This window comes from Thalassophryne amazonica, chromosome 4, assembly GCF_902500255.1.
Source record: "Thalassophryne amazonica chromosome 4, fThaAma1.1, whole genome shotgun sequence".
NCBI classification, from domain to species: domain Eukaryota; kingdom Metazoa; phylum Chordata; class Actinopteri; order Batrachoidiformes; family Batrachoididae; genus Thalassophryne; species Thalassophryne amazonica.
The window spans coordinates 133,537,131-133,549,656 of record NC_047106.1 but is presented as its reverse complement, the minus strand read 5'-3'; the positions used below and the strand labels follow the sequence as shown (position 1 = coordinate 133,549,656).

Below are 12,526 nucleotides of genomic sequence, written 5' to 3'. Positions count from 1 at the left end.
ACAACCAAACTCATAACAGAAAAATCAAAGGTGAAAAGAAATAAGAAAATAAACAAAATACATGGTCCCTAAAGGCGTAGGTAGAAGCAACGCTTATCAATGCCTACACCCCTGTATGAAGTTAAATCAATCCAGGCATATATGCCTGATCATAGACATTTATATCCAAACACAATCTGAACAACAGCACATAGCTACAGATAAGTCAAATATTTATTCAGACAGCACCCAAAACAAACTTAAAAAAAAAAAAAAAAAAACACACACACAAAGGTTCCAAAATAACAGCATCGACATATAACACAACTCAACCACATTCATCTAAGACATATCTAGAAAATACCATTTCTTTGTATAAATATTTGAACCGGTTGATATCTGGACATGGCTTGGTAAATTATTCCATTTTTGGGGGGCAACAAATGGAGACACAAAAGCACCTCCTAGTCGTCCTAGCGCCAGCAATTTTAAAATAATACAAACCCCTTACATTCCTTCTCTGTGCATAAAATATTCTTGAATTCTGAAAGGTAATTGTTTATTTTTCGCTTTATGCATCAACTGAACAGTCTTAAATGAAATCATAAAGTTTTAATATCTTTGACTTAATAAACAATGGATTGGTATGATCCCAAAACCCTGAATTGTGGATTAGTCTAAATGCTCTTTTTGAAGGATAAATAATGATTGCAATGTAGTTTTATAGTTATTACCCCAAACTTCAGCACAGTACATCAAGTAGGGTGTAATCAATGCACAATACAGAGTCATTGATGGTTAATAATCCCATTAATCCATTTGATCGCTTTGGGTCGAAGAGACTCTGTCTCAGATGAGCTGCTGAGCTCTGAAACGACACATGCGCAGTGGAGGCAGGACGGACCAACTTTGAGGGGCGGACCATTCGGTCTGCAACACCGGAATAGATTCTGTTTCTTTGCCTTCACAAGGAGTGCACGGAGCTTTTAGCACAGTGCAGGGCTTCAGAAAAATGTCCACTGTCTGGCATCAGAAAGAAATTTTGACAAAATTCCAGTATCATTTACTCACAGTGAAAAATGTCTAACTTTCAAGTTTGTTTTGTTTTTAAGACAGATGCACCAAATAAGTTTTAAAATGAATACCACCTCCATAATAATACTAATTCTTGTGTTTAAATTATGAATTTGAAGGAATTTTAGAGGAATTATCCTCTAAAATGAGAAGTAAAATGAAAGAATTTGTACTGAAATATAAATATCAAAGTCTAGGCTGAAATATATAATCATTTAGATATTACAATAATAATAATAAAAGTGTCTAATGTGGTTCAGTTAGCTTTATGTCAATGAGAACTGCATCTGAGGATCACATAAGGAGAACGCTTTTATGCCTCAATACCAGTTTCTTATTTTCCAAGTGATTATTTTTCACATGTAAATGTTGTATTTGAATATTAATTCCAATCACAAAAGAATGTTTCTGACAGTAATGGCCGAGGTTGCCAAAGCATTTATCAGTAATAAAGATAAAGTTGGGGGAAATGTGAATAATTCCACTGCACGATGATTTAAGGTTTACCCACCCAGATTTTCTGCTTTTGCACTTAAGGGGTAACAGTGTTTCTACTAAAAGAAAAAGGTTAGTCTGGAGTCCTGGTTAGTGTGGTCTGCCAAATGACATTATTTCCCCTAATATTCAATATAGCAAAATGGAGCAAATAAAAGAAAGTGCTCTTTGTAACACTGACAGGCTTAAATATTTAATTCAAGTTATATAAATGAAATCTAAACCACAGAATACTCACTCATGTTTTCAATGTCCAGAGAGTCCACAACAGATTTTTTTCTCTCATCACTGGCAATGGCTCTCTCAAAAGCTTTCTGTTTCACAATCCTGTTGCATTCCTGATACTTCATTCTTGCATCCTTGTCATTTGGTCGAACTCTCACTACCTAAGAGAGGAAAAAAGAAAGAAATTAGGAAGGAATACATGTATTTCTTGATTTATTGGGATCAAATATTTGGGGAAATACATAAGAGCGTAGCTACAAAGAAGAGGATACTGCAGCAATTATAGAGGGTGTCAGTGTATAGTTTATTATCTAAAATTCAGTTTGCAGTTCAACTGACAAATTTTTATGTATAGGCCATATCAAACTTAAAAGATAACACTGGCATTTTTCAACCTGCCCCCCCCTTTTTGTTTTAAAAGAAGTTCATCTTTTCATGCTTTAAATCAGTGCAGTGCTGATTTAGAAAGCAAACACCACCACGGGCTAAGCAGCACCACGATGTAACTGTCCAGCTCATTCTCAAAACACTAAGTAAAACTCTTCTTGCCACCACTGAAAATGTGAATGTCATCAGAACTGAGGATGTCTACAGAAGGAAATGTGTGCATGGTGTCACTCTCCACTAAGTCATTATAAGTCGACTGTCAATGAGGGGCTTACAACAGGAACAAGCCCCTCTGACATTTTTCCCTCCTACTCGAAACAGGCTGGCACAGTGCTACACAAATGCGTCCAAACACATTATTATCGATTTGTGAAGTAATATTTGTAGCTATCTTTCAAAAAAAAAAATAATAATAATAAATCAATAATAATAATAATAATAATAATAATAATGTGTTTGGCCTTGTTGAACTGACAGCCTGCCAGGCCTGTACTATGATCTGTACTATGATCAGAGAAACTTGTGACCGATTGACTGATGATGACATGAGATGATGATGCAAAAAAATAAAATAAAATAAAATCTGGTACTGAGGGGAGGTAGTGTGCAGTCAGGCTTTGTGACTTCTGATGATTCAGAGTTTCAAAATAAAGGTTGGGAAAAGTGCCAAGTAGGGAATGGTATCGAGAACTGGTTCCTTTCGAGAATCCTTAAGAAATGATTTGATCCACCAACATCACCAGTCTTTATGCTTAACGATTCCCTCATGGGTCCTTCAGAGTGGCTGTTGTTTTTGGGGGTGTTTGTCAAGAAAATGATCATTTCTCTACATTGATTATAGACCCTGAAGTGGGTCTGTAATCAACTTTTATGCAGCACGGTTTAACCTTGAACCAATCGAAGCAGTGATTCGCAGATCGAAGCAATGCTTCAATCTCCTGCTTCGTTGATTCATTGTTTTATTTCGCTTTATCTTAATTTTCCCCACACTGAAACCCCAAAGAGCATATGTCTGTGAGTAATAGTTACCTTTTTTTATGTTAAATCGACCTATTATGGTCTTCTGAAACAGTTGATAGATGTATTTTATAACATAAAAATGGGACAGATGCTAACGTGTTAGCATAGCTATGGCATTTTCAATGTTAAAGTTAGCATTAAGCTGTTCGCGTCTCAGCACGTTTGTGTGCATTTGTTTTCTGTATAATTAATGGCTCAGCGTTTGCTGTCATAAAGGAGTCAAACTGTAATTTTTTTTTAAATTTATTTTATTCATATTAATAATAATAGCAATAACAACAATAATAGTAATAATAACTAATAATGCTACAATTTTAGAGAAAAAGAACTAGATGAAACAAAACAACAGAAAAGATAAAACCAACTAACAATGAAAATAAATAAATATAGAAATAAATAAGTGTTTCCTGTGAACACCTAGTGACTCTTACACCTCAACTTCATCGCTGTTTTATTTAAGTTTAATGACAATTTCTTTCGGTCAAACCATATTTTCAATTTGTTAATTTCTTCAGTGATTTTCTCCAGAACTATCTGCCAAGCTAGAAAACTTCTGCATCCTAGTAAGAGCAGAATACTCCTGGAATGAATTTGAATAAGTTGGGTTAAGAAAGTTGGGTCATTTTCCCCCTCACCTAAATGGATGCTGCACTCACTGTAGTTTATTGTCTGCAATAGTCCCAGATTGCATTTCAGAGCTTCTAGAATTCAATAATTTTTGTGCAGGTGGTGTTGGGGGGTAATTTTGGGTTTCAGCTTTTTTGGGGGGGGGGGTTTTCACCACTTTCATCCCTGAATATGTCAATCGTGAGTCACTTTTGTGAGGATAAAGTCACTAACTGGGACTCCTGTCTTGTTGTGAGAAGGATACAAGAATCATCCTCCGTTCTGTTCACACAGCTCCGAACGCTGCACCGCTCTCTGCCGAGTCAAGTTATAATGATAGAGTCCAGTCGGAATTAATAAATTCAAAGTGAAACACCGTTTAAATCAATTGACACCTCTTTCCAACTGGTGTAATACAAATAAACTGCAATCGATCAAAACTTTTTTTTTTTACCGCTCCCAAAATGAGACGTCCTGCGCTGATGTACAGCAGCCGGCTGAGCTCAGCTCAGAGGTATGGAGAGACATTCATGCCAAAATGTCTGAAAGGAAATGCTTTTGACAAAAACTACAGACTTTACTTATTTTTATTTACGTCCAGAGATCAAGGATCCAGTGACCAATTTAAAATGTTTTTGACATAGAAAACCTGTAAAGCATACTTTTAGTACACAGAAAATGCACAAGAGGTATCGATAAGGGAATCGATAAGGAATCAGATCGATAAGCAGAATCAATATCAATAAAATCTTATCAATACCCATCCCCAGTGCCAAGTGTGCAAAACATGTAATGATGAAAAACACCAACAAATCAGCCCTAAGTGAAGAGACAGGCCCTGAACATTTACTGTATTAAAATTTGGAGCTCATTGGAGGAGCAGAAAGACTGGGTGACCAGAGGCAAGTCTCTCTCTTTTTTCACACCTCCAGCTACAGTAGTTGGGTTTTGGAGAGAGATTCTACTTTTAGATAAGCAAGGCTGGCACTTACAAGGAAAAATGCAAAATTCTTCATCGAAAGAGCAAAATAATCACCTCCCAATTTTTTTTTTTTCTTATGAATATTTTCAAATTACCAGAAAATCATAGCCATAAACTCCATCAATAACTTTCAACCTTACATGTGGGTTTTGATTTTGGGTTTGGAAATTTCTTATACCACGTTCACAACGGACGACACGCGAGCGAAGGCGGCGACAGGTTGCCATGTAATCCCTATGGAAAGACGCGTTGTGGCGGCACAAAAGTCCAAGCCATGCAATGCGACATGATGGAGGTAAATGAAGCGACGCGAATGAAGCGATTTTGAGCGATTGGCACATTTGTGGTGCAATATCTCGTCGCGTTGCCCTCCTCCCCAAGTTGAAAAAAATGAACTTTTTCGTCTTGTTGCGCCACGATGACCAATTAGGGACTGGATATGTAGTGACGTGGAGATGTCTGGAGTTCATACTTGGTGTGGACATGTCCTGTCTCTGGCAGCAAACCTGTGAGCGGGACTTATGTCTCTTTTGTCCTTTATTTCATAATTATGACAGAGTTTGAGGGGAAAGCGAGCAGCAGAACCGCAGCAGCCAGTTTTTTTTCCACATGCACGCGTGAACGAATTGTCCATTAAGATTATTTTATTTATTAACTACACAGATGTATAATAAAACAAATGGTGACTGGTTTATAACAATTATGACAGTTTGAGGGGAGACAGCAGCAGCACAGCAGCCAGATTTTTTTTTTAATTGTTCACATGTGCGCACACGAACAGAGGAGGAGGTCCTCAAACTGGGTCCTGGAGAGACAGAAGTACAGCTGAAAGCAGCCGTCATCCAGACGCAGCTCCTGCAGCAAATAATGAAACTCCCTGAATTCGGACCATCTCAAGAGGATGGTGTGAACCTGGGGACGGCACCACTAGTGACGTTTGTCAGCTTTCCACAACAAATAGAGCACAGCAACACTCTCCGTGTGATCAAGGACTGTCATGTTGACTTGACGGCAAGCGGAATGGAAGCTCCTCCTATTTGATGATGCATTGGGGTGAATTTTAACAGCGAAAGCATTGCGACACACCGGGCGATGGTGGCGCGTCCATCGCCAGGCAAGGGAAGCAAATTTGTGGTGTCGCATGTCGTCCGGTGCGAACGCGGCATTAGACATCACAAGTTCAGCCTATCAACACTGAAGCTGCTGTCCCACAGCCCAGTGTCACGTACTTTTCTTTCCGCCATATTTTTCTTTCCCTGACATGCATTTTGTGCAACATGCAAGTTGGAAAACTGAGCATGTTGTACAACGTTTCCCCTTCCTTGGGGGAAAAGATGGTATGTTAATAATTGGGGAAAGGATTTCAAGATAATTATATTATACAATTTTTTCCCATCCCTGGGGGAAAAGATGGGATGCTAATAATTGAGGAAAGGATTTCATGATAATTATATTAAACAATTTTTACCCTTCTGTTTAGCAGCAGGAGGCTATCCACTTTTGGTAATGGCCGATGGGTTTGTCTTGGCGGATCTGGATTCATCAAATATCCTTTAAACACTATGGGATATCTGTTAATCCTTGTTAGATGGCTGTTTTTAGCTACTGTATATACCAAGTTTTGGAGACTGCAGCAAATGCTACATCCATCCAATATTAATGTTTTTAACCATTTATTTATGACATGCATAACATCAAATTACATGAAATGCAACACAAAATAATGACATTTCCATCATATTTAATGTTAACTTAAAAATGCTCAAGTTGTGGCTTTTTAAAATAGATAAAAAAAAAAGACAAATCTTTAAGTATTTAGTTATTCTGCTTTGCAACCAGCGAGGCAAATAAGTATCTGATCCACTGTCGATTTTGCAGGTTTTTCCACATACAAAGAATGGAGAGGTCTGTAATTTTTAATCATATGTACACTTCAACTCAGAGGCAGAATCTAAAATAATAATAATAATAATAATAATTTAGAAAATCACATTGTATGATTTTTGATTTCATTTTATTGCATGAAAAGTATTTGATCACCTACCAACCAGCAAGAATTCTGGCTCTGAAAGACATGTTAGTTTTTCTTTAGGAAGCCCTCCTATTCTGCACTTAACTGTATTAACTGCACCTGTTTGAACTTGTTACCTGCATAAAAGATACCTGTCCAATAGGGCTGCAGCTATAGAGTATTTTTGAAATCGAGTATTCTACAACCATTACATCATCAATAAATGCACAAGTTTATATTGATATTTTGGACACTTTTCTTATCCTATCAATTGAAAGGATGTTTGGGGATGATGAAATCATTTTTCAAGATGATAATGCATCTTGCCATAGATCAAAAACTGTGGAAACATTCCTTGCAAAAAGACACATAGGGTCAATGTCATGGCATGCAGATAGTCCGGATCTTAATCCAACTGAAAATCTTTGGTGGAAGTTGAAGAAAATGGTCCATGACAAGGGTCCAACCTGCAAAGCTTATCTGGCAACAGCAATCAGAGAAAGTTGGAGCCAGACTGATGAAGAGTACTGTTTGTCACTCATTAAGTCCATGCCTGAGACTGCAAGCTGTTATAAAAGCCAGAGGTGGTGCAACAAAATACTAGTGATGTGTTGGAGCGTTCTTTTGTTTTTCATGATTCCATAAGGGCTCTCACTGCGGTATTGTATCACTTCCTGTTCCGGAGCACAGCGGTGTTTTTCTGTATCTGTTAGCTGTTTAATCTGCGCAGTTAGATTGATCTAGTTATCTAGATTACGATTTGTTTCCCAGTGTAATCTTTACGTGCCTTAACTAAAGCACTCCTTCTGCTGAATCACCTCTAAATTATTTACACATTATTCACTTTGCGTGTTTTTAGGAATCCGCTAGCTTAGCGTAGCTACTAGCTCTTAGCCGATTTAGCATGGCGGCTCCTCCTGTCTCTCCCGCACTTTTCTGCTCTGGGTGTGAAATGTTTAGTTATTCCTCGGCCTCCTTTAGCAGTAACGGTACTTGTAATAAGTGTAGCTTATTCGTAGCTTTGGAGGCCAGGCTGGGCGAATTGGAGACTCGGCTCCGCACCGTGGAAAATTCTACAGCTAGCCAGGCCCCTGTAGTCGGTGCGGACCAAGGTAGCTTAGCCGCCATTAGTTACCCCCTGGCAGATCCCGAGCAGCCGGGAAAGCAGGCTGACTGGGTGACTGTGAGGAGGAAGCGTAGCCCTAAACAGAAGCCCCATGTACACCGCCAACTCGTTCACATCTCTAACCGTTTTTCCCCACTCGACGACACACCCGCAGAGGATCAAACTCTGGTTATTGGCGACTCTGTTTTGCGAAATGTGAAGTTAGCGACACCAGCAACCATAGTCAATTGTCTTCCGGGGGCCAGAGCAGGCGACATTGAAGGAAATTTGAAACTGCTGGCTAAGGCTAAGCGTAAATTTGGCAAGATTGTAATTCACGTCGGCAGTAATGACACCCGGTTACGCCAATCGGAGGTCACTAAAATTAACATTAAATCGGTGTGTAACTTTGCAAAAACAATGTCCGACTCTGTAGTTTTCTCTGGGCCCCTCCCCAATCAGACCGGGAGGACATGTTTAGCCGCATGTTCTCCTTGAATTGCTGGCTGTCTGAGTGGTGTCCAAAAAATGAGGTGGGCTTCATAGATAATTGGCAAAGCTTCTGGGGAAAACCTGGTCTTGTTAGGAGAGACGGCATCCATCCCACTTTGGATGGAGCAGCTCTCATTTCTAGAAATCTGGACAATTTTCTTAAATCCTCCAAACCGTGACTATCCAGGTTTGGGACCAGGAAGCAGAGTTGTAGTCTTACACACCTCTCTGCAGCTTCTCTCCCCCTGCCATCCCCTCATTACCCCATCCCCGTAGAGACGGTGCCTGCTCCCAGACTACCAATAACCAGCAAAAATCTATTTAAGCATAAAAATTCAAAAAGAAAAAATAATATAGCACCTTCAACTGCACCACAGACTAAAACAGTTAAATGTGGTCTATTAAACATTAGGTCTCTCTCTTCTAAGTCCCTGTTGGTAAATGATATAATAATTGATCAACATATTAATTTATTCTGCCTTACAGAAACCTGGTTACAGCAGGATGAATATGTTAGTTTAAATGAGTCAACACCCCCGAGTCACACTAACTGTCAGAATGCTCGTAGCACGGGCCGGGGCGGAGGATTAGTAGCAATCTTCCATTCCAGCTTATTAATTAATCAAAAACCCAGACAGAGCTTTAATTCATTTGAAAGCTTGACTCTTAGTCTTGTCCATCCAAATTGGAAGTCCCAAAAACCAGTTTTATTTGTTATTATCTATCGTCCACCTGGTCGTTACTGTGAGTTTCTCTGTGAATTTTCTGACTTAGTGCTTAGCTCAGATAAGATAATTATAGTGGGCGATTTTAACATCCACACAGATGCTGAGAATGACAGCCTCAACACTGCATTTAATCTATTATTAGACTCTACTGGCTTTGCTCAAAAAGTAAATGAGTCCACCCACCACTTTAATCATATCTTAGATCTTGTTCTGACTTATGGTATGGAAATAGAAGACTTAACAGTATTCCCTGAAAACTCCCTTCTGTCTGATCATTTCTTAATAACATTTACATTTACTCTGATGGACTACCCAGCAGTGGGGAATAAGTTTCATTACACTAGAAGTCTTTCAGAAAGCGCTGTAACTAGGTTTAAGGATATGATTCCTTCTTTATGTTCTCTAATGCCATATACCATACCAACACAGTGCAGAGTAGCTACCTAAACTCTGTAAGTGAGATAGAGTATCTCGTCAATAGTTTTACATCCTCATTGAAGACAACTTTGGATGCTGTAGCTCCTCTAAAAAAGAGAGCTTTAAATCAGAAGTGCCTGACTCCGTGGTATAACTCACAAACTCGTAGCTTAAAGCAGATAACCCGTAAGTTGGAGAGGAAATGGCGTCTCACTAATTTAGAAGATCTTCACTTAGCCTGGAAAAAGAGTCTGTTGCTCTATAAAAAAGCCCTCCGTAAAGCTAGGACATCTTTCTACTCATCACTAATTGAAGAAAATAAGAACAACCCCAGGTTTCTTTTCAGCACTGTAGCCAGGCTGACAAAGAGTCAGAGCTCTATTGAGCTGAGTATTCCATTAACTTTAACTAGTAATGACTTCATGACTTTCTTTGCTAACAAAATTTTAACTATTAGAGAAAAAATTACTCATAACCATCCCAAAGACGTATCGTTATCTTTGGCTGCTTTCAGTGATGCCGGTATTTGGTTAGACTCTTTCTCTCCGATTGTTCTGTCTGAGTTATTTTCATTAGTTACTTCATCCAAACCATCAACATGTTTATTAGACCCCATTCCTACCAGGCTGCTCAAGGAAGCCCTACCATTATTTAATGCTTCGATCTTAAATATGATCAATCTATCTTTGTTAGTTGGCTATGTACCACAGGCTTTTAAGGTGGCAGTAATTAAACCATTACTTAAAAAGCCATCACTTGACCCAGCTATCTTAGCTAATTATAGGCCAATCTCCAACCTTCCTTTTCTCTCAAAAATTCTTGAAAGGGTAGTTGTAAAACAGCTAAATGGGGAATGTAATGGGGAATCTTCTTCACAGACTAAAGTTAATTATGGAGTTCCACAAGGTTCTGTGCTAGGACCAATTTTATTCACTTTATACATGCTTCCCTTAGGCAGTATTATTAGACGGTATTGCTTAAATTTTCATTGTTACGCAGATGATACCCAGCTTTATCTATCCATGAAGCCAGAGGACACACACCAATTAGCTAAACTGCAGGATTGTCTTACAGACATAAAGACATGGATGACCTCTAATTTCCTGCTTTTAAACTCAGATAAAACTGAAGTTATTGTACTTGGCCCCACAAATCTTAGAAACATGGTGTCTAACCAGATCCTTACTGTGGATGGCATTACCCTGACCTCTAGTAATACTGTGAGAAATCTTGGAGTCATTTTTGATCAGGATATGTCATTCAAAGCGCATATTAAATAAATATGTAGGACTGCTTTTTTGCATTTACGCAATATCTCTAAAATCAGAAAGGTCTCGTCTCAGAGTGATGCTGAAAAACTAATTCATGCATTTATTTCCTCTAGGCTGGACTATTGTAATTCATTATTATCAGGTTGTCCTAAAAGTTCCCTAAAAAGCCTTCAGTTAATTCAAAATGCTGCAGCTAGAGTACTGATGGGGACTAGAAGGAGAGAGCATATCTCACCCATATTGGCCTCTCTTCATTGGCTTCCTGTTAATTCTAGAATAGAATTTAAAATTCTTCTTCTTACTTATAAGGTTTTGAATAATCAGGTCCCATCTTATCTTAGGGACCTCGTAGTACTGTATCACCCCAATAGAGCGCTTCGCTCTCAGACTGCAGGCTTACTTGTAGTTCCTAGGGTTTGTAAGAGTAGAATGGGAGGCAGAGCCTTCAGCTTTCAGGCTCCTCTCCTGTGGAACCAGCTCCCAATTCAGATCAGGGAGACAGACACCCTCTCTACTTTTAAGATTAGGCTTAAAACTTTCCTTTTTGCTAAAGCTTATAGTTAGGGCTGGATCAGGTGACCCTGAACCATCCCTTAGTTATGCTGCTATAGACGTAGACTGCTGGAGGGTTCCCATGATGCACTGTTTCTTTCTCTTTTTGCTCTGTATGCACCACTCTGCATTTAATCATTAGTGATCGATCTCTGCTCCCCTCCACAGCATGTCTTTTTCCTGGTTCTCTCCCTCAGCCCCAACCAGTCCCAGCAGAAGACTGCCCCTCCCTGAGCCTGGTTCTGCTGGAGGTTTCTTCCTGTTAAAAAGGGAGTTTTTCCTTCCCACTGTAGCCAAGTGCTTGCTCACAGGGGGTCGTTTTGACCGTTGGGGTTTTACATAATTATTGTATGGCCTTGCCTTACAATATAAAGCGCCTTGGGGCAACTGTTTGTTGTGATTTGGCGCTATATAAAAAAAACTGATTGATTGATTGATAATTTTTTCCTTAGAATTGAGTGATTTCATTTTTTTTTTTCCCTCTGCTTGGTCTAAAAGAGAAACCTTTACTGACTGCCACAATTTTTTTTCCTGATTTCTTATAGTGTTTCTTAAAGCCAGAAAGTTGCCATTTGAAATGATTTTAGTTTTGTGTCATGTCTGTGATCTGCTTTTTTTCTACAAAATTAAACAACTGAATGAACATCCTCCGAGGCTGGTGATTCCATAATTTTTGCCAGGGGTTGTAGCAATTATTTAATCGATTAATCAAGTAATCAGATAAAAGGTACTTTTGCGTTTTTAAACAACATCAATAGTCCAGGGCTCTCCTTAAGTAGAGATGGGTATTGATAAGATTTTAACGATATCGATGCCATTATCGATTCTGCTTATCGATTCCGATTCCATATCGATACCTCTTGTGAATTTTGTACTAAAAGTAGGCTTTACAGGTTTTCTATGTATTTCATTGAGTCTTAAAGTAAATAAATATGAAATTGGTCACTGTATCCTTGATCTCTGGACATAAATAAAAATAAACAAAACAGTGTTTCACTTTGAAGTTATTCATTCCGACTGGACTCTATCCTTCTAACTTGACTCGGCAGAGAGCCGCGCAGCATTTGGAGCTGTATGAACAGAACGGAGGATGATTCTCGTTTCTTTCTCGCAACAAGACAGGAGTCCCAGTTAGTAACTTTAATCCGCACAAAAGTGACTCACGATTTCACATATTCAGGG

At 38.8% G+C, this 12,526-nt stretch overlaps 1 protein-coding gene across 1 annotated transcript in view; it reads right to left on the bottom strand.

The window, feature by feature from the left end:
* Positions 1-12,526, bottom strand: part of ppp5c (protein phosphatase 5, catalytic subunit) — a 48,467-nt gene that overhangs the window by 14,652 nt on the left and 21,289 nt on the right. Inside the window, exon 3 of the mRNA XM_034168603.1 lies at positions 1,787-1,934. Coding sequence (XP_034024494.1) covers positions 1,787-1,934 — 148 coding nt within the window. The remainder of the gene's footprint in view (positions 1-1,786; positions 1,935-12,526) is intronic.